The following is a 21,572-nucleotide window of genomic DNA, read 5'->3' as shown; positions in this document are numbered from 1 at the left end:
CCTCGTTCCGTTGACCTCGTTCTGTCGACCTCGTTCCCGTGCCCTCGTTCTGTTAACCTCGTTCCGTTGACCTCGTTCTGTTAACCTCGTTCCGTTGACCTCGTTCTGTTAACCTCGTTCCATTGACCTCGTTCTGTTAACCTCGTTCCGTTGACCTCGTTCTGTTAACCTCGTTCCGTTGACCTCGTTCCGTTGACCTCGTTCTGTTAACCTCGTTCCGTTGACCTCGTTCTGTCGACCTCGTTCCCGTGCCCTCGTTCTGTTAACCTCGTTCCATTGACCTCGTTCCGTTGACCTCGTTCTGTTAACCTCTTTCCGGTGACCTCGTTCCGGTGACCTCGTTCCGTCGACCTCGTTCCCGTGCCCTCGTTCCAACAGCGATGTCATTGTTGTTGTCGTTGTTGCCGTAGGAACTTCCACGTGTGGAACGACTGCTGGATGACGAGGCCAGACCTCCCTGAGGGCCTCGGTGGCTGGCAGGCCGTGGACGCCACGCCGCAGGAGACGAGCTCCGGTGTGGACAACAACAACAACAACAACAATCAACAACAACAATCAACAACAACAATCAACAACAATAACAACAACAACAATCAACAACAATCAACACCAACCACCAACCAACAACAACCAACAACAACAACAACCAACAAACAACAACAATCAACACCAACCACCAACCAACAACAACCAACAACAACAACAACCAACAACAATCAACACCAACCACCAACCAACAACAACCAACGACAACAACCAACAACAACAACAACAATCAACAACAACAACAATCAACAAACAACAACAATCAACAACAACAACCAACAACAACAATCAACAACAACAACAATCAACAAACAACAACAATCAACACCAACCACCAACCAACAACAACCACCACCAACAAACAACAACAACCACCACCAACAAACAACAACAACCACATACCACCACCAAAAACAACAACAACAACCACCAACAACAACAACCACCAACCCACAACAACAACAACCAACAACAACCAAAAACCACCACCAACAACAACCACCACCAAAGACCACCACCAACAACAACCACCACCAAAAACCACCACCAACAACAACAACCACCACCAAAAACCAACAACAAGTACAACAACCGCCACCAAAAACCACCAACAACAACAACCACCACCAAAAACCACCACCAACAACAACAACCACCACCAAAAACCAACAACAAGAGCACAACCACCACCAAAAACCACCAACAACAACCACCACCACCAAAAACCACCACCAACAACAACCACCACCAAAAACCAACAACAATTACAACAACTGCCACCAAAAACCACCACCAACAACAACCACCACCACCAAAAACCACCACCAACAACAACAACCACCAACACCATCAAGAACCACCACAACCACCAACAACAACCACCAAGAACCACCAAGAACCACCACAATCAACAACCACCACCAACAACAACCATTATCGATACTAACGCCACCAACACAACCAACACCACCACCAACAATACCACCAAAAACAACCACCACCATTACCAACACCACCACCTACCACCACCACCAACAACAACATGACAACAACCAACAACAACCACCACCAGAAACCACCACCAACAACCATTATCGATACTAACACCACCACCAACAACCAACACCACCAACAATACCACCAACAACAACCACCACTATTATCAACACCACCACTACCACCAACATCACCACTACCACCACCACCAACAACAACCACAAGACAACAACCACCATCACCATTAACACCACCAACAACAAAAACACGTTGTGGCAGTGGTTGTTGTTGTTGTGATGGTTCTAGCTTTGGTTATAAATGTTGTTGTGGTTGTAATGGTGGTGGTTCTAATTGTTGTTGTGGTTGTTGTGGTGATGGCGGTGGTTGTAATTGTTGTTGTGGATGTTGTGGTGATGACGGTGGTTCTAATTGTTGTGGTTGTTGTTGTGATGGCGGTGGTTGTAATAGTTGTGGTGGTTGTTGTGGTGATGGCGGTGGTTGTAATTGTTGTTGTGGTTGTTGTTGTGATGACGGTGGTTCTAATTGTTGTGGTTGTTGTTGTGATGGCGGTGGTTGTAATAGTTGTGGTGGTTGTTGTGGTGATGGCGGTGGTTGTAATTGTTGTTGTGGTTGTTGTTGTGATGACGGTGGTTCTAATTGTTGTGGTTGTTGTTGTTGTGATGGCGGTGGTTGTAATAGTTGTGGTGGTGGTTGTTGTGGCTGTTGTTGTGATGACGGTGGTTCTAATTGTTGTGGTTGTTGTTGTGATGGCGGTGGTTGTAATAGTTGTGGTGGTTGTTGTGGTGATGGCGGTGGTAGTAATTGTTGTTGTGGTTGTGATGACGGTGGTTCTAATTGTTGTGGTTGTTGTTGTGATGGCGGTGGTTGTAATAGTTGTGGTGGTGGTGGTTGTTGTGGTTGTTGTTGTGATGACGGTGGTTCTAATTGTTGTGGTTGTTGTTGTTGTGATGGCGGTGGTTGTAATAGTTGTGGTGGTTGTTGTGGTGATGGCGGTGGTTGTAATTGTTGTTGTGGTTGTTGTTGTGATGACGGTGGTTCTAATTGTTGTGGTTGTTGTTGTTGTGATGGCGGTGGTTGTAATAGTTGTGGTGGTGGTTGTTGTGGTTGTTGTTGTGATGACGGTGGTTCTAATTGTTGTGGTTGTTGTTGTGATGGCGGTGGTTGTAATAGTTGTGGTGGTTGTTGTGGTGATGGCGGTGGTAGTAATTGTTGTTGTGGTTGTGATGACGGTGGTTCTAATTGTTGTGGTTGTTGTTGTTGTGATGGCGGTGGTTGTAATAGTTGTGGTGGTGGTGGTTGTTGTGGTTGTTGTTGTGATGACGGTGGTTCTAATTGTTGTGGTTGTTGTTGTGATGGCGGTGGTTGTAATAGTTGTGGTGGTTGTTGTGGTGATGGCGGTGGTAGTAATTGTTGTTGTGGTTGTGATGACGGTGGTTCTAATTGTTGTGGTTGTTGTTGTTGTGATGGCGGTGGTTGTAATAGTTGTGGTGGTGGTGGTTGTTGTGGTTGTTGTTGTGATGACGGTGGTTCTAATTGTTGTGGTTGTTGTTGTTGTGATGGCGGTGGTTGTAATAGTTGTGGTGGTTGTTGTGATGGCGGTGGTTGTAATAGTTGTTGTGGTGGTGGTTGTTGTAATAGTTGTTGTGGTGGTGGTTGTTGTAATAGTTGTTGTGGTGGTTGTAATAGTTGTGGTGGTTGTTGTGGTTGTGGTTGTAATAGTTGTTGTTGTTGTTGTGGTTGTGCCAGGCGTGTTTTGCTGTGGTCCCGCGTCCGTGGCAGCGGTGCGGAATGGCCTCGTCTACCTGACGCACGACACTCCCTTCGTCTTCGCGGAGGTCAGAGACATCACCAACATCACCAACATCACCAACATCACCATCACCAACATCACCATCACCAACATCATCATCATCACCAACATCAACATCACCAACATCACCACCATCAACATCACCATCACCAACATCACCATCATCAACATCACCAACATCACCAACATCACCACCATCAACATCACCATCACCAACATCACCAATATTACCATCACCAACATCACCAACATCACCAACATCACCATCACCAACATCACCAACATCACCAACATCACCATCACCAACATCAACACCATCAACATCACCATTACCACCATTAACATCACCAACAACGCCATCACCAACACCATTGTGGCAATGGTTGTGGTGGTGGTTATGGTGATCGTGGTGGTGGTGGGTTATGTTGATTGTGGTGGTGGTGCTTATGGTGATCGTGGTGGTGGTTACGGTGATTGTGATCGTGTCCGGGTGTACAGCTACCGGACCTTCTGACTAGCGCGGTGGTGATTGTGGTGGTGGTGGTTTATGGTGGCTATGGTGATTGTGGTGGTGGTGTATGGTGGCTGCGGTGATTGTGGCGGTGGTGGTTTATGGTGGCTGCGGTGATTGTGGTGGTGGTGGTGGTGTATGGTGACTACGGTGATTGTGGCGGTGGTGTCCGGGTGTACAGCTACCGGACCTACTGACTAGCGCGGTGGTGATTGTGGCGGTGGTGTATGGTGACTACGGTGATTGTGGCGGTGGTGGTGGTGTATGGTGGCTGCGGTGATTGTGGCGGTGGTGGTGTATGGTGACTACAGTGATTGTGGCGGTGGTGGTTTATGGTGGCTACGGTGATTGTGGCGGTGGTGGTGTATGGTGGCTATGGTGATGGTGGTGGTGGTTTATGGTGGCTATGGTGATTGTGGTGGTGGTGGTGTATGGTGGCTACGGTGATTGTGGTGGTGGTGGTGGTTTATGGTGGCTGCGGTGATTGTGGCGGTGGCGTCCAGGTGAACAGCGACCGGATCTTCTGACTAGCGCGGTGGTGATTGTGGCGGTGGTTTATGGTGACTACGGTGATTGGGGTGGTGGTGTATGGTGGCTACGGTGATTGTGGCGGTGGTGGTTTATGGTGGCTGCGGTGATTGTGGTGGTGGTGGTGGTTTATGGTGGCTACGGTGATTGTGGCGGTGGCGTCCAGGTGAACAGCGACCGGATCTTCTGGCTGCGCAGTGCGGACGGCACGGTGAAGCGGCTAGATGTGGAGCGCCGGGCCATCGGCCACTGCATCAGCACCAAGGCGGTGGGCAGTGACACGCGGGAAGACATCACTCACCTGTACAAGTTCCCCGAAGGTACACACAGCGACACAGCTTTCTCTCTCTCTCTCTGTGTGTGAGTAGTCTGTGGGTCTCTACTGTGTGAGTAGTCTGTGGGTCTCTACTGTGTGAGTAGTCTGTGGGTCTCTACTGTGTGAGTAGTCTGTGGGTCTCTACTGTGTGAGTAGTCTGTGGGTCTCTACTGTGTGAGTAGTCTATGGGTCTCTACTGTGTGAGTAGTCTATGGGTCTCTACTGTGTGAGTAGTCTGTGGGTCTCTACTGTGTGAGTAGTCTATGGGTCTCTACTGTGTGAGTAGTCTGTGGGTCTCTGCTGTGTGAGTAGTCTGTGGGTCTCTACTGTGTGAGTAGGTCTCTACTGTGTGAGTAGTCTGTGGGTCTCTACTGTGTGAGTAGTCTGTGGGTCTCTACTGTGTGAGTAGTCTGTGGGTCTCTATTGTGTGAGTAGTCTGTGGGTCTCTACTGTGTGAGTAGTCTGTGGGTGTCTACTGTGTGAGTAGTCTGTGGGTCTCTACTGTGTGAGTAGTCTAAAGGTTTCTACTGTGTGAGTAGTCTGTGGGTCTCTACTGTGTGAGTAGTCTGTGGGTCTCTACTGTGTGTGTAGTCTGTGGGTCTCTACTGTGTGAGTAGTCTGTGGGTCTCTACTGTGTGAGTAGTCTGTGGGTCTCTACTGTGTGAGTAGTCTGTGGGTCTCTACTGTGTGAGTAGTCTGTGGGTCTCTACTGTGTGAGTAGTCTGTGGGTCTCTACTGTGTGAGTAGACTATGGGTCTCTACTGTGTGAGTAGTCTGTGGGTCTCTACTGTGTGAGTAGTCTTTGGGTCTCTACTGTGTGAGTAGTCTATGGGTCTCTACTGTGTGAGTAGTCTATGGGTCTCTGTGTGAGTAGTCTGTGGGTCTCTACTGTGTGAGTAGTCTGTGGGTCTCTACTGTGTGAGTAGTCTGTGGGTCTCTACTGTGTGTGAGTAGTCTGTGGGTGTCTACTGTGTGAGTAGTCTGTGGGTCTCTACTGTGTGAGTAGTCTGTGGGTCTCTACTGTGTGAGTAGTCTATGGGTCTCTACTGTGTGAGTAGTCTGTGGGTCTCTACTGTGTGAGTAGTCTGTGGGTCTCTACTGTGTGAGTAGTCTGTGGGTCTCTACTGTGTGAGTAGTCTGTGGGTCTCTACTGTGTGAGTAGACTATGGGTCTCTACTGTGTGAGTAGTCTGTGGGTCTCTACTGTGTGAGTAGTCTGTGGGTCTCTACTGTGTGAGTAGTCTATGGGTCTCTACTGTGTGAGTAGTCTATGGGTCTCTGTGTGAGTAGTCTGTGGGTCTCTACTGTGTGAGTAGTCTGTGGGTCTCTACTGTGTGAGTAGTCTGTGGGTCTCTACTGTGTGTGAGTAGTCTGTGGGTGTCTACTGTGTGAGTAGTCTGTGGGTCTCTACTGTGTGAGTAGTCTGTGGGTCTCTACTGTGTGAGTAGTCTATGGGTCTCTACTGTGTGTGTAGACTGTGGGTCTCTACTGTGTGAGTAGTCTGTGGGTCTCTACTGTGTGAGTAGTCTGTGGGTCTCTACTGTGTGAGTAGTCTGTGGGTCTCTACTGTGTGAGTAGTCTGTGGGTCTCTACTGTGTGAGTAGTCTGTGGGTCTCTACTGTGTGAGCAGTCTGTGGGTCTCTACTGTGTGAGTAGTCTATGGGTCTCTACTGTGTGAGTAGTCTGTGGGTCTCTACTGTGTGTGAGTAGTCTGTGGGTCTCTACTGTGTGAGTAGTCTGTGGGTCTCTACTGTGTGAGTAGTCTGTGGGTCTCTCTACTGCGTGAGTAGTCTGTGGGTCTCTACTGTGTGAGTAGTCTATGGGTCTCTACTGTGTGAGTAGTCTGTGGGTCTCTACTGTGTGAGTAGTCTGTGGGTCTCTACTGTGTGAGTAGTCTGTGGGTCTCTACTGTGTGAGTAGTCTGTGGGTCTCTACTGTGTGAGTAGTCTATGGGTCTCTACTGTGTGAGTAGTCTGTGGGTCTCTACTGTGTGAGTAGTCTGTGGGTGTCTACTGTGTGAGTAGTCTGTGGGTCTCTACTGTGTGAGTAGTCTCTGTGGGTCTCTACTGTGTGAGTAGTCTGTGGGTCTCTACTGTGTGAGTAGTCTGTGGGTCTCTACTGTGTGAGTAGTCTGTGGGTCTCTACTCTGTGAGTAGTCTGTGGGTCTCTGTGTAAGTAGTCTGTGGGTCTCTACTCTGTGAATAGTCTGTGGGTCTCTACTGTGTGAGTAGTCTGTGGGTCTCTACTGTGTGAGTAGTCTGTGGGTGTCTACTGTGTGAGCGGTCTGTGGGTCTCTACTGTGTGAGTAGTCTGTGGGTCTCTACTGTGTGAGTAGTCTATGGGTCTCTACTGTGTGAGTAGTCTGTGGGTCTCTACTGTGTGAGTAGTCTGTGGGTCGCTACTGTGTGAGCAGTCTGTGGGCCTCTACTGTGAGAGTAGTCTGTGGGTCTCTGTGTGTGAGTAGTCTATGGGTCTCTATTGTGTGAGTAGTCTGTGGTGAGCAGTCTACGCATCTCCGCAGGATTGGAAGGATGCCTGGAGGTCCCCCTCTTTCAGAAGGGGGACTACACAGACTGTAAGAACTACAGGGGCATCTCTATCCTCAGTGTGCCGGGAAAGGTCCTGGCAAGGATTATTCAATATCGCCTTGCCAGGCACGCTGAGGAGAGGCTTGCGGAGCCCCAATGCGGTTTCAGGAAAGGGCGGTCCTGCACAGATGCCATATTTTCTGTCCGTCTGCTACAGCAGAGGTGTAGGGAATTCCAACAAAGCCTACATCTCTGCTTTATTGACCTGGTCAAGGCCTATGATACAATCAGTAGGCCTGGGCTCTGGGTTGTTCTTCGTGCTTTTGGAGTCCCTGACCCTCTGCTCACGATCATTAAGGACCTTCATGATGGTGAGCGGGTCCAGGTAAAACTACGTGGCCAGGAGTCGGAGCCATTCCCTATTCACCTTGCGGTGTGACAGGGATGTCCTCTGACTCCCACATTATTTAACATCTTTTTCGACCACGTAGTTCATGAAGCCTTCAATAGCTGTACCGGAGGAATTTCCACCTGGTACAGATATAATGGGAGCAGATCGATGCCCGGGTGCGGTCAAGGGATGGCTCCCTATTGCTCAACCACGTTATGTATGCTGATGATTTGGTAATTGCCACTCACTCAGAGGAGGAGTTGGAAGCGCTGCTGCTGAAACTGGAGCGTGCCACTAAGAGGTGGGGCCTTACCATCAGCCCCACCAAAACTAATCACCTGCCTGGGTACCATCGGGCACTCCACCGACCCAAATCGGTGATGGGGCAGTTGTGGAGAGAGTGGAGAGTTTCCCGTACCTGGGCAGTGTGCTTATGACCGGCTCCAGTTTAACAGCAGAGGTCTCACTCAGAATCAGTCGAGCAGCAATATCTTTCATCGGTTGCGTAACGCTGTGTGGAACCTACCTGGTCTGTCGCTCTGCACGAAGCTTCAGGTCTTCTCGGCCACGGTCATTCCCTCCCTTCTCTACGCTTGCGAAACGTGGACCCCCCTAATGGAACATCTTCGCCAGTTGGAAACATTTAGGCTGGCCAGCCTACGATCCATCCTGGGTTTAACCAGGCTGGATTTTGTGAGACGTTCACAAATCCTTGAAAGATCTGGATAAAGTCCCATCGGTGAGCTCCTCCAGCAGGCAACGCTGCGTTGGCTGGGTCATGTAGTCCGCATGCCCAGCCACCGCATGCCGAAACATCTTTTGTTCGGCCGGATAGAGAGGGCTAAACAGGTACGGCACGGGCTAGAGGAGAGATGGAGTGATGTGGTACAGGAGGACGTGGAGCTGAGTGGACTTGCCGATGACTGGTACCAGCGGTGTCAAGGTCGGCCTCTGTGGAGGAGGCTCGTGAAGGACGCTGCTGGGCAGTTGGAGGCAGTCGACCTCCAACAACAATGGAGGGTGGAGGAGCGACGCTCACAACAACCAGCGGAGCGCCGGGTGGCTAAAGCACAGCAGGTTGCCACAGTAGGGGGCACAGGTGGTGCATCAGCCAGTCATCTCAGTCAGTCGACCCGTGGCACCTGGGTCTGCCCCGTGACCTCCTGCCAGCGGTCGTTCGACGCTTCACGTGGCCTCAAGGTGCACCTAGCCTGGCACAAGCGTCGTGGTGACGTCGCCACCACTTAGTGGCGAATGGCGGTTGTTGTTGTGTCTATGTGTGTGTGTGTTTATGTATGTGTGTGTGTCTGTGTGTGTGTCTATGTGTGTGTGTGTGTCTATGCGTGTGTGTGTGTGTGTATGTCTGTGTGTGTGTGTGTCTATGCGCGTGTGTCTATGTGTGTGTGTGTTTATGTGTGTGTGAGTGTGTCTGTGTGTGTGTCTGTGTGTGTGTCTATGTGTGTGTGTGTCTGTGTGTGTGTTTATGTGTGTGTGTCTGTGTGTGTCTATGTGTGTGTGTCTATGCGCAAGTGTGTTTCTATGTGTGTCTGTGTGTGTCTATGTGTGTGTGTCTGTGCGCGTGTGTGTCTATGTGTGTGTCTATGTGTGTGTGTGTTTATGTGTGTGTGTCTGTGTGTGTCTGTGCGAGTGTGTCTATGCGCGAGTGTGTCTATGCGCGTGTGTGTTTCTATGTGCGTGTGTGTGTCTATGTGTGTGTGTCTATGTGTGTGTGTGTTTATGTGTGTCTGTGTGTGTGTCTATGCGCGTGTGTGTGTCTATGTGTGTGTGTCTGTGTGTGTGTGTCTATGTGTGTGTGTGTTTATGTGTGTGTCTATGTGTGTGTGTGTCTATGTGTGTGTGTGTCTATGTGTGTGTGTGTGTATGTGTGTGTGTGTGTCTATGTGTGTGTTTATGTGTGTGTGTCTGTGTGTGTGTGTGTCTATGTGTGTGTGTGTCTGTGTGTGTGTCTATGCGCGAGTGTGTCTATGCGTGCGTGTGTCTATGTGTGTGTGTGTGTCTATGTGTGTGTTTATGTGTGTGTGTCTATGTGTGTGTGTGTCTGTGTGTGTGTCTATGCGCGAGTGTGTCTATGCGTGCGTGTGTCTGTGTGTGTGTGTGTGTCTATGTGTGTGTTTATGTGTGTGTGTCTATGTGTGTGTGTGTCTGTGTGTGTGTCTATGCGCGAGTGTGTCTATGCGTGCGTGTGTCTGTGTGTGTGTGTGTGTCTATGCGCGCGCGCGTGCGCGTGCCTCTCTGCACATAGACACCGAGGAGGAGCGTCTGGCGGTAGAGACGGCGTGTCTGCACGGCTCCCGCCCAGACACGTACCGTGGCTCGCCCAGTTCTCCCGACGTGACCCTGGCCATCAGCACCCACGAGAGAGTCGTCATGGGCCACGACTTTGACGTGAGGACACGCCGGGGTGGCTGGGGAGTGGGGGGCATGGGTGGGGGAGGGGGGGCAGATGGGGGGCCACGAGCGGGGCATGGGGGAGCATGGGGGGAGGGGGGGGACATGGGTGGGGGTTACGGGGAGACACGGGGGGAGATACGCGGGGAGACACGGGGAGAGACACGGAGACACACGGGGAGACACGGGGAGAGACCGGGAGACACGGGGAGACACGGGGACACGGGGCCGTGTGGAGCATGGTCCCTACGCATTGAGTTGCGTCTGCAGTGCGTGCCGGTGGTGGTGTGGTGGTGGTGGGGTGGTGGTGGTGGTGGTGGTGTGGTGATGATGGTGTGGTGATGGTGATGTAATGGTGGTGATGTAATGGTGGTGATGTAATGTCGTGGTGGTGATGTAATGGTGGTGATGTAATGGTGGTGGTGTGGTGGTGGTGGTGGTGTAGTGGTGGTGATGGGGGTGGTGGTGATGGTGGTGGTGATGGTGGTGGTGATGGTGATGTAATGTGGTGGTGGTGATGTAATGGTGGTGATGTAATGGTGGTGGTGTGGTGGTGGTGGTGGTGTGGTGGTGGTGATGGGGGTGGTGGTGATGTAATGGTGGTGGTGGTGATGGTGGTGGTGATGGTGATGTAATGTGGTGGTGGTGATGTTGTGGTGGTGGTGATGTAATGGTACTGGTGTGGTGGTGTGGTGGTGGTGGTGCGGTGATGGTGGTGTGGTGATGATGTTGTAGTGGTGGTGATGTAATGGTGATGGTGTTGTGGTGTTGTGGTGGTGGTGATGTAATGGTGGTGATGTAATGGTGATGGTGGTGTTGTGGTGGTGGTGGTGAGCAGGTGTCGGTGACGGTGAGCAGCACGGCGGTGAGTGAGCGCCAGGTGAGCGTGTTTGTGCGCGGGGCGGTGATGCACTACACCGGAGTGACACGTGGGGAGGCCATCAAGCAACTCAAGCTGGACGTGACACTGCAGCCTGGGGAAGGTAACGCGGGGGGCGGGGGATCATGGGGGGGGGGCACGGGGGAGGGGCATGGGGGGCATGGGGGAGGGGCATGGGGGGCATGGGGGAGGGGCATGGGGGGCATGGGGGAGGGGCATGGGGGAGGATAGAGAGACAAGGAGGGGGGGAGATGGAGACACGGGGGGGGGAGATGGAGACACGGGGAGGGGGAGATGGAGACACGGGGAGGGGGGAGATGGAGACACGGGGAGGGGGGAGATGGAGACACGGGGGGGGGGAGATGGAGACACGGGGAGGGGGAGATGGAGACACGGGGAGAGGAGATGGAGACACGGGGAGGGGGAGATGGAGACACGGGGGGGGGGAGATGGAGACACGGGGGGGGGGAGATGGAGACACGGGAGGGGGGAGATGGAGACACGGGGGGGGGGAGATGGAGACACGGGGAGGGGGAGATGGAGACACGGGGGGGGAGATGGAGACACGGGAGGGGGGAGATGGAGACACGGGGAGGGGGAGATGGAGACACGGGGGGGGGGGAGATGGAGACACGGGGGGGGAGATGGAGACACGGGGAGGGGGGAGATGGAGACACGGGGGGGGGGAGATGGAGACACGGGGAGGGGGGAGATGGAGACACGGGGGGGGGAGATGGAGACACGGGGGGGGGAGATGGAGACACGGGGAGGGGGGAGATGGAGACACGGGGAGGGGGGAGATGGAGACACGGGGAGGGGGGAGATGGAGACACGGGGGGGGGGAGATGGAGACACGGGAGGGGGGAGATGGAGACACGGGGAGGGGGAGATGGAGACACGGGGGGGGGAGATGGAGACACGGGGAGGGGGGAGATGGAGACACGGGGGGGGGGAGATGGAGACACGGGGAGGGGGGAGATGGAGACACGGGGGGGGGAGATGGAGACACGGGGAGGGGGGAGATGGAGACACGGGGGGGGGGGAGATGGAGACACGGGGAGGGGGGAGATGGAGACACGGGGGGGGGGAGATGGAGACACGGGGAGGGGGGAGATGGAGACACGGGGGGGGGGGAGATGGAGACACGGGGAGGGGGGAGATGGAGACACGGGGGGGGGGAGATGGAGACACGGGGAGGGGGGAGATGGAGACACGGGGGGGGGAGATGGAGACACGGGGAGGGGGGAGATGGAGACACGGGGAGGGGGGAGATGGAGACACGGGGAGGGGGGAGATGGAGACACGGGAGGGGGGGATGGAGACACGGGGGGGGGGAGATGGAGACACGGGAGGGGGAGATGGAGACACGGGGGGGGGAGATGGAGACACGGGAGGGGGAGGAGATGGAGACACGGGGGGGGGGGGAGATGGAGACACGGGAGGGGGGAGATGGAGACACGGGGGGGGGGGGAGATGGAGACACGGGGGGGGAGATGGAGACACGGGGGGGGGAGATGGAGACACGGGGGGGGGGAGATGGAGACACGGGGAGGGGGAGATGGAGACACGGGGAGGGGGGAGATGGAGACACGGGGGGGGGGAGATGGAGACACGGGAGGGGGGAGATGGAGACACGGGGGGGGGGGGAGATGGAGACACGGGGGGGGGGGAGATGGAGACACGGGAGGGGGGAGATGGAGACACGGGGGGGGGGGAGATGGAGACACGGGGGGGGGAGATGGAGACACGGGGGGGGGGGAGATGGAGACACGGGGAGGGGGGAGATGGAGACACGGGGGGGGGGAGATGGAGACACGGGAGGGGGGAGATGGAGACACGGGGGGGGGAGATGGAGACACGGGGGGGGGAGATGGAGACACGGGGTGGGGAGATGGAGACACGGGGGGGGGAGATGGAGACACGGGGAGGGGGGAGATGGAGACACGGGGAGGGGGGAGATGGAGACACGGGGAGGGGGGAGATGGAGACACGGGGGGGGGGAGATGGAGACACGGGAGGGGGGAGATGGAGACACGGGGAGGGGGAGATGGAGACACGGGGAGGGGGGAGATGGAGACACGGGGGGGGGAGATGGAGACACGGGGAGGGGGGAGATGGAGACACGGGGGGGGGGAGATGGAGACACGGGGAGGGGGGAGATGGAGACACGGGGGGGGGAGATGGAGACACGGGGAGGGGGGAGATGGAGACACGGGGGGGGGGGAGATGGAGACACGGGGAGGGGGGAGATGGAGACACGGGGAGGGGGGAGATGGAGACACGGGGGGGGGGGGAGATGGAGACACGGGGAGGGGGGAGATGGAGACACGGGGGGGGGGAGATGGAGACACGGGGAGGGGGGAGATGGAGACACGGGGGGGGGGAGATGGAGACACGGGGAGGGGGGAGATGGAGACACGGGGAGGGGGGAGATGGAGACACGGGGAGGGGGGAGATGGAGACACGGGAGGGGGGGAGATGGAGACACGGGGGGGGGGAGATGGAGACACGGGGGGGGGAGATGGAGACACGGGGGGGGGGAGATGGAGACACGGGAGGGGGAGATGGAGACACGGGGGGGGGAGATGGAGACACGGGAGGGGGAGATGGAGACACGGGGGGGGGAGATGGAGACACGGGAGGGGGGGGAGATGGAGACACGGGGGGGGGGGAGATGGAGACACGGGGAGGGGGAGACGGAGACACGGGGGGAGGGGGAGATGGAGACACGGGAGGGGGAGATGGAGACACGGGGGGGGGGAGATGGAGACACGGGGGGGGGGGACAGGGTGAAGACAGGGTGTCTCCTCTCACGTCTCATCCCCCGTGCCCCCCCCCCGTGCCCCCCCGTCTCCCCCCCCCGTGCCCCCCCCGTGCCCCCCCCCCGTGCCCCCCCCCGTGCCCCCCCCCCCGTGTCCCCACAGAGCGTGTGCTGACGGTGACCGTGCGTCAGGGCGAGTATCTGGAGCGCCTGGTGGACCAGAGCGCCGTCATGTTCCTGGTGTCGGCACGCGTCAACCCCGGCAACGCCATCCTCACGCGGCAGCACTGCTTCCGCTTGTGCACGCCCAAGCTGCTCGTCACCGTGGGTCACCGCCACCACCGCCGCCAGCACCAGCACCACCTCCACCACCTCCACCACCACTGCCACCACTGCCACCACCGCCACCACCGCCACCGCCCACGCCACCACCACCACAACCACCACCAGCACCACCGCCACCACCGCCTCCACCACTACCACCACCACAACCACCACCAGCACCGCCCACGCCACCACCACCACCGCCTCCACCACCACCATCACCACTACCACCATCACCACCACCACCACCACCATCACCACCACCACCATCACCACTACCACCACCACCATCACCACCACCACCATCACCACTACCACCACCACCATCACCACTACCACCATCACCATCACCACCATCACCACCACCATCACCACTACCACCATCACCACTACCACCACCACCATCACCACTACCACCATCACCATCACCACCATCATCACCACCATCACCACTACCACCATCACCACTACCACCACCACCATCACCACTACCACCACCACCATCACCACTACCACCATCACCATCACCACCACCACCATCACCACCACCACCATCACCACTACCACCACCACCATCACCACCACCATCACCACTACCACCACCACCATCACCACTACCACCATCACCATCACCACCACCACCATCACCACCACCACCATCACCACTACCACCACCACTGCCACCACCACCATCACCACCACCACCACCGCCTCCACCACCATCACCGCCTCCACCACCACCACTACCGCCATCGTCACCGTCACCACCATCAGCACCGCCTCCACCACCACCACCACCACCACCACCGCCACCACCACCACCGCCACCACCATCACCACCACCATCACCACCACCACCACCGCCACCACCACCACCACCACCACCGCCACCACCACCGCCACCACCACCACCGCCACCACCATCACCACCACCATCACCACCACCATCACCGCCCCCACCACCGCCACCAGCACCACAACCACCGCCACCGTCACCGTCACCGCCACCTCCTCCACCATCGCAACCACCACCAGCACCGCCCACGCCACCACCACCGCCACCACCACTACCACCTCCTCCACCACAACACAACCACCACCACCACCACCGCCGCTACCATCGCCTGTTGCTGCCACGATGATGTTGATGTTGTTATTGTTGATGTTGTTGTTGATGGTGATGTTGTTGTTGATGGTGATGTTGTTGTTGACACTCAGTGTGCTGATGAGTGCCGTGTGGGAGAGCCTCTGACAGTGGAGGTGGTGATGGTGATGTTGTTGTTGATGTTGTTGTTGTTGATGTTGTTGTTGACACTGCAGTGTGCTGACGAGTGCCGTGTGGGCGAGCCTCTGACGGTGGAGGTGGTGATGGTGATGTTGTTGTTGATGTTGATGGTGATGTTGATGGTGATGTTGTTGTTGATGGTGATGTTGTTGATGTTGTTGATGTTGATGTTGTTGATGGTGATGATGTTGATGTTGATGTTGTTGTTGATGTTGTTGTTGTTGATGGTGATGTTGATGGTGATGTTGTTGTTGATGGTGATGTTGTTGATGGTGATGATGTTGATGTTGATGGTGATGTTGATGTTGTTGTTGATGGTGATGTTGATGGTGATGTTGTTGTTGATGGTGATGTTGTTGTTGATGGTGATGATGGTGATGTTGATGGTGATGATGATGTTGTTGATGTTGACACTGCAGTGTGCTGACGAGTGCCGTGTTGGAGAGCCTCTGACGGTGGAGGTGGTGATGTTGTTGTTGTTGTTGATGGTGATGTTGATGGTGATGTTGTTGTTGTTGTTGATGGTGATGTTGATGGTGATGTTGTTGATGGTGATGATGATGGTGATGTTGTTGATGTTGTTGTTGTTGACACTCAGTGTGCTGACGAGTGCCGTGTGGGCGAGCCTCTGACGGTGGAGGTGGTGATGATGTTGTTGTTGTTGTTGATGGTGATGTTGATGGTGATGTTGTTGTTGATGGTGATGTTGTTGTTGATGTTGATGCTGTTGATGGTGATGTTGTTGGTGTTGATGGTGATGTTGATGATGATGGTGATGTTGTTGTTGATGTTGTTGATGTTATTGTTGTTGACACTGCAGTGTGCTGACGAGTGCCGTGTGGGCGAGCCTCTCACCGTGGAGGTGATGTTGATGGTGATGGTGTTGTTGATGTTGTTGTTGATGATGTTGTTGTTGTTGACACTCAGTGTGCTGACGAGTGCCGTGTGGGAGAGCCTCTGACGGTGGAGGTGGTGATGGTGATGTTGATGTTGGTGTTGTTGATGGTGATGTTGTTGTTGTTGATGATGTTGTTGTTGTTGTTGACACTCAGTGTGCTGACGAGTGCCGTGTGGGAGGGCCTCTGACGGTGGAGGTGGTGATGTTGTTGTTGTTGTTGTTGATGGTGATGATGATGGTGATATTGTTGATGTTGTTGTTGTTGTTGACACTCAGTGTGCTGATGAGTGCCGTGTGGGAGAGCCTCTGACGGTGGAGGTGGTGATGTTGATGATGTTGATGTTGATGATGTTGATGTTGTTGTTGATGGTGATGTTGTTGTTGATGGTGATGATGGTGATGTTGTTGTTGATGTTGTTGATGTTGTTGATGTTGACACTCAGTGTGCTGACGAGTGCCGTGTGGGAGAGCCTCTGACGGTGGAGGTGGTGATGGTGATGATGTTGTTGTTGTTGATGGTGATGATGATGGTGATATTGTTGATGTTGTTGTTGTTGACACTCAGTGTGCTGATGAGTGCCGTGTGGGAGAGCCTCTGACGGTGGAGGTGGTGATGGTGATGGTGTTGATGTTGTTGACACTCAGTGTGCTGACGAGTGCCGTGTGGGAGAGCCTCTGACGGTGGAGGTGGTGATGGTGATGTTGTTGTTGTTGTTGACACTCAGTGTGCTGATGAGTGCCGTGTGGGAGAGCCTCTGACGGTGGAGGTGGTGATGTTGATGATGTTGATGTTGATGATGTTGATGTTGATGGTGATGTTGTTGTTGTTGTTGACACTCAGTGTGCTGACGAGTGCCGTGTGGGAGAGCCTCTGACGGTGGAGGTGGTGATGGTGATGTGGATGTTGGTGTTGTTGATGGTGATGTTGTTGTTGATGGTGATGTTGATGGTGATGTTGTTGATGTTGTTGTTGACACTCAGTGTGCTGATGAGTGCCGTGTGGGAGAGCCTCTGACGGTGGAGGTGGTGATGGTGATGTTGATGTGGTTGTTGATGTTGTTGTTGTTGTTGGTGATGTTGATGGTGATGATGATTTTGTTGTTGTTGTTGGTGATGTTGATGTTGATGGTGATGTTGATGTTGATGGTGATGTTGATGTTGATGTTGTTGTTGATGTTGATGTTGTTGTTGTTGACACTCAGTGTGCTGACGAGTGCCGTGTGGGAGAGCCTCTGACGGTGGAGGTGGTGATGGTGATGTTGATGTTGTTGTTGATGTTGTTGTTGATGGTGATGTTGATGTTGTTGTTGTTGACACTCAGTGTGCTGATGAGTGCCGTGTGGGAGAGCCTCTGACGGTGGAGGTGGTGATGTTGTTGTTGTTGATGGTGATGATGATGGTGATATTGTTGATGTTGTTGTTGTTGACACTCAGTGTGCTGATGAGTGCCGTGTGGGAGAGCCTCTGACGGGGGAGGTGGTGATGTTGTTGTTGATGGTGATGGTGATGATGTTGATGATGATGTTGATGTTGTTGTTGTTGGTGATGTTGATGTTGATGGTGATGTTGATGGTGATGTTGATGTTGATGGTGATGTTGATGTTGTTGTTGATGTTGACACTCAGTGTGCTGATGAGTGCCGTGTGGGAGAGCCTCTGACGGTGGAGGTGGTGATGGTGATGTTGTTGTTGATGTTGATGGTTATGTTGTTGATGTTGTTGTTGGTGATGTTGTTGTTGATGGTGATGGTGTTGTTGATGTTGACACTCAGTGTGCTGATGAGTGCCGTGTGGGAGAGCCTCTGATGGTGGAGGTGGTGATGGTGATGATGTTGATGTTGTTGTTGACACTCAGTGTGCTGACGAGTGCCGTGTGGGAGAGCCTCTGACGGTGGAGGTGGTGATGTTGATGGTTATGTTGTTGATGTTGTTGTTGGTGATGTTGTTGTTGATGGTGATGGTGTTGTTGATGTTGACACTCAGTGTGCTGACGAGTGCCTTGTGGGAGAGCCTCTGACGGTGGAGGTGGTGATGATGTTGTTGTTGTTGACACTCAGTGTGCTGATGAGTGCCGTGTGGGAGAGCCTCTGACGGTGGAGGTGCTCTTTGAGAACCCTCTCCCACACCTGCTAAGGGATGTCTCATTCCGCTTGGAGGGGCCCGGCCTGCAGAGCCCTCGCGTCATCAAGCACGGGTACCCACCACAACAACAACAACACAACAACACAAACAACAACACAACAACACAACAACAACACAACAACAACACAACAACAACAACACAACATCACAACAACAACACACAACAACACTAACACAACAACACAACAACAAAACAACAACAACACAACAACAACACACAACACCACAACACAACAACAACACAACAACACAACAACAACACAACAACACCACAACACAACAACACAACAACAACACAACAACACAACAACACAACAACAACACAACAACAACACAACAACACAACAACAACACAACAACACAACAACACAACAACACAACAACACAACAACACAACAACAACACAACAACACAACAACACAACAACACAACAACAACACAACAACACAACAACACAACAACAACACCACAACAACACAACAACACAACAACAACACAACAACACAACACAACAACAACACAACAACACAACAACACAACAACACAACAACACCAACAACACAACAACACAACAACACAACAACAACACAACAACACAACAACACAACAACAACACAACAACACAACAACACAACAACAACACAACAACAACACAACAACAACACAACAACACAACAACACACCAACACAACACAACACCAATACAACAACAACACAACAACAACAACACAACAACACAACAACACATCACCAACACCAACACAACAACACAACAACACCACAACAACAACACCACAACAACAACAACACCACAACAACAACAACAACACCACAACAACACAACAACACCACAACAACACAACAACACCACAACACCACAACACAACAACACAACAACACCACAACACAACAACACAACAACAACACCAACACAACAACACAACACAACAACACAACAACACAACAACAACACCAACACAACAACACAACAACACCACAACAACAACACCACAACGACACAACAACACCACAACAACACCACAACAACAACACCACAACAACAACACCACAACAACACAACACCACACCAACACAACACCACAACAAGAACACCACAACAACACAACAACAACACCACAACAACAACACTACAACAACACCACAACAACAGCACAACAACACCACCACCACAACACAACCACACCACAACAACACCACAAACCCACCACCACCACAACACCACCACCACACCACCACAACACCACACCATCAAGAACCACCACAACCACCACCAACAACCACCAAGAACCACAACAACCACCACCAACAACAACCATTATCGATACTAACACCACCAACACAACCAACACCACCACAACAACACCACCACCACCACCACCACACCACCACAACAACACCACTACACCACCACACCACACTACCACAACAACACCACCACACCACCACCACACCACCACAACAACACCACCAGCACAACAACAACAACAACACCACCACCACCACACACCACCACCACACCACATCACACCACCACACCACCACCACCACCACACCACCGGCACCTTACCGCACCGCACCACTGGCGCACAGCACCGTCTGTCCCGTGTCTCACCCCCTTGTCTCACCCCGTGTGTCTCACCCCGTGTCTCACCCCGTGTGTCTCACCCCGTGTCTCACCCCGCGTCTCACCCCGTGTGTCTCACCCCGTGTCTCACCCCGTGTCTCATCCCGTGTCTCTCCCCGTGTCTCACCCCGTGTCTCACCCCGTGTCTCACCCCGTGTGTCTCACCCCGTGTCTCACCCCGTGTCTCTCCCCGTGTCTCACCCCGTGTGTCTCACCCCGTGTCTCTCCCCGTGTGTCTCACCCCGTGTGTCTCACCCCGTGTGTCTCACCCTGTGTGTCTCACCCTGTGTGTCTCACCCCGTGTGTCTCACCCCGTGTCTCACCCTGTGTGTCTCACCCCGTGTGTCTCACCCCGTGTGTCTCACCCTGTGTGTCTCACCCCGTGTGTCTCTCCCCGTGTCTCACCCCGTGTGTCTCACCCCGTGTGTCTCACCCCGTGTGTCTCACCCTGTGTGTCTCACCCTGTGTGTCTCACCCCGTGTGTCTCACCCCGTGTGTCTCACCCCGTGTGTCTCACCCTGTGTGTCTCACCCTGTGTGTCTCACCCCGTGTGTCTCACCCCGTGTGTCTCTCCCCGTGTCTCTCCCCGTGTCTCACCCCGTGTCTCACCCCGTGTTCCTCACCCCGTGTCTCACCCCGCGTCTCACCCCGTGTCTCACCCCGTGTCTCACCCCGTGTGTCTCACCCCGTGTCCGTGTCTCACCCCGTGTCTCACCCCGTGTCTCACCCCGTGTCTCACCCCGCGTCTCACCCCCTTGTCTCACCCCGTGTGTCTCACCCCGTGTCTCACCCCGTGTCTCACCCCGTGTCTCACCCCGCGTCTCACCCCCTTGTCTCACCCCCTTGTCTCACCCCGTGTGTCTCACCCTGTGTGTCTCACCCCGTGTGTCTCACCCCGTGTCTCACCCTGTGTGTCTCACCCTGTGTGTCTCACCCTGTGTGTCTCACCCCGTGTCTCACCCTGTGTGTCTCACCCCGTGTCTCACCCTGTGTGTCTCACCCTGTATGTCTCACCCTGTGTGTCTCACCCCGTGTGTCTCACCCCGTGTCTCACCCTGTGTGTCTCACCCTGTATGTCTCACCCTGTGTGTCTCACCCCGTGTGTCTCACCCCGTGTCTCACCCCGCGTCTCACCCCGTGTCTCACCCCGTGTCTCACCCCGTGTGTCTCACCCCGTGTCCGTGTCTCACCCCGTGTCTCACCCCGTGTCTCACCCCGTGTGTCTCACCCCGTGTGTCTCACCCCGTGTCTCACCCTGTGTGTCTCACCCCGTGTGTCTCACCCCGTGTCTCACCCCGCGTCTCACCCCGTGTCTCACCCCGTGTGTCTCACCCCGTGTCCGTGTCTCACCCCGTGTCTCACCCCGTGTCTCACCCCGTGTCTCACCCCGCGTCTCACCCCGCGTCTCACCCCCTTGTCTCACCCCGTGTCTCACCCCGTGTCTCACCCCGTGTCTCACCCCGCGTCTCACCCCCTTGTCTCACCCCGCGTCTCACCCCGTGTCTCTCCCCGTGTCTCACCCCGTGTCTCACCCCGTGTCTCACCCCGTGTGTCTCACCCCGTGTCCGTGTCTCACCCCGTTT

At 54.3% G+C, this 21,572-nt stretch overlaps 1 protein-coding gene across 1 annotated transcript in view; it reads left to right on the top strand.

Moving 5' to 3' along the window:
* The window catches only part of LOC116957006 (protein-glutamine gamma-glutamyltransferase K-like), a 45,187-nt gene that overhangs the window by 21,595 nt on the left and 2,020 nt on the right, over positions 1-21,572 (top strand). The window contains exons 6-15 of the mRNA XM_076055092.1: positions 411-514; positions 3,310-3,398; positions 4,579-4,732; positions 9,910-10,052; positions 10,894-11,038; positions 13,860-14,020; positions 15,239-15,934; positions 16,647-16,697; positions 17,406-17,456; positions 18,260-18,396. Of these exons, the coding sequence (XP_075911207.1) occupies positions 411-514; positions 3,310-3,398; positions 4,579-4,732; positions 9,910-10,052; positions 10,894-11,038; positions 13,860-14,020; positions 15,239-15,934; positions 16,647-16,697; positions 17,406-17,456; positions 18,260-18,396 (1,731 nt within the window). The remainder of the gene's footprint in view (positions 1-410; positions 515-3,309; positions 3,399-4,578; positions 4,733-9,909; positions 10,053-10,893; positions 11,039-13,859; positions 14,021-15,238; positions 15,935-16,646; positions 16,698-17,405; positions 17,457-18,259; positions 18,397-21,572) is intronic.

This window comes from Petromyzon marinus, chromosome 69, assembly GCF_048934315.1.
Source record: "Petromyzon marinus isolate PM22_M1 ecotype Great Lakes invasive population chromosome 69, UKy_Petmar_22M1.pri1.0, whole genome shotgun sequence".
In the NCBI taxonomy this organism is placed as follows: domain Eukaryota; kingdom Metazoa; phylum Chordata; class Hyperoartia; order Petromyzontiformes; family Petromyzontidae; genus Petromyzon; species Petromyzon marinus.
This window is presented reverse-complemented; position numbering and strand designations above follow the sequence as displayed.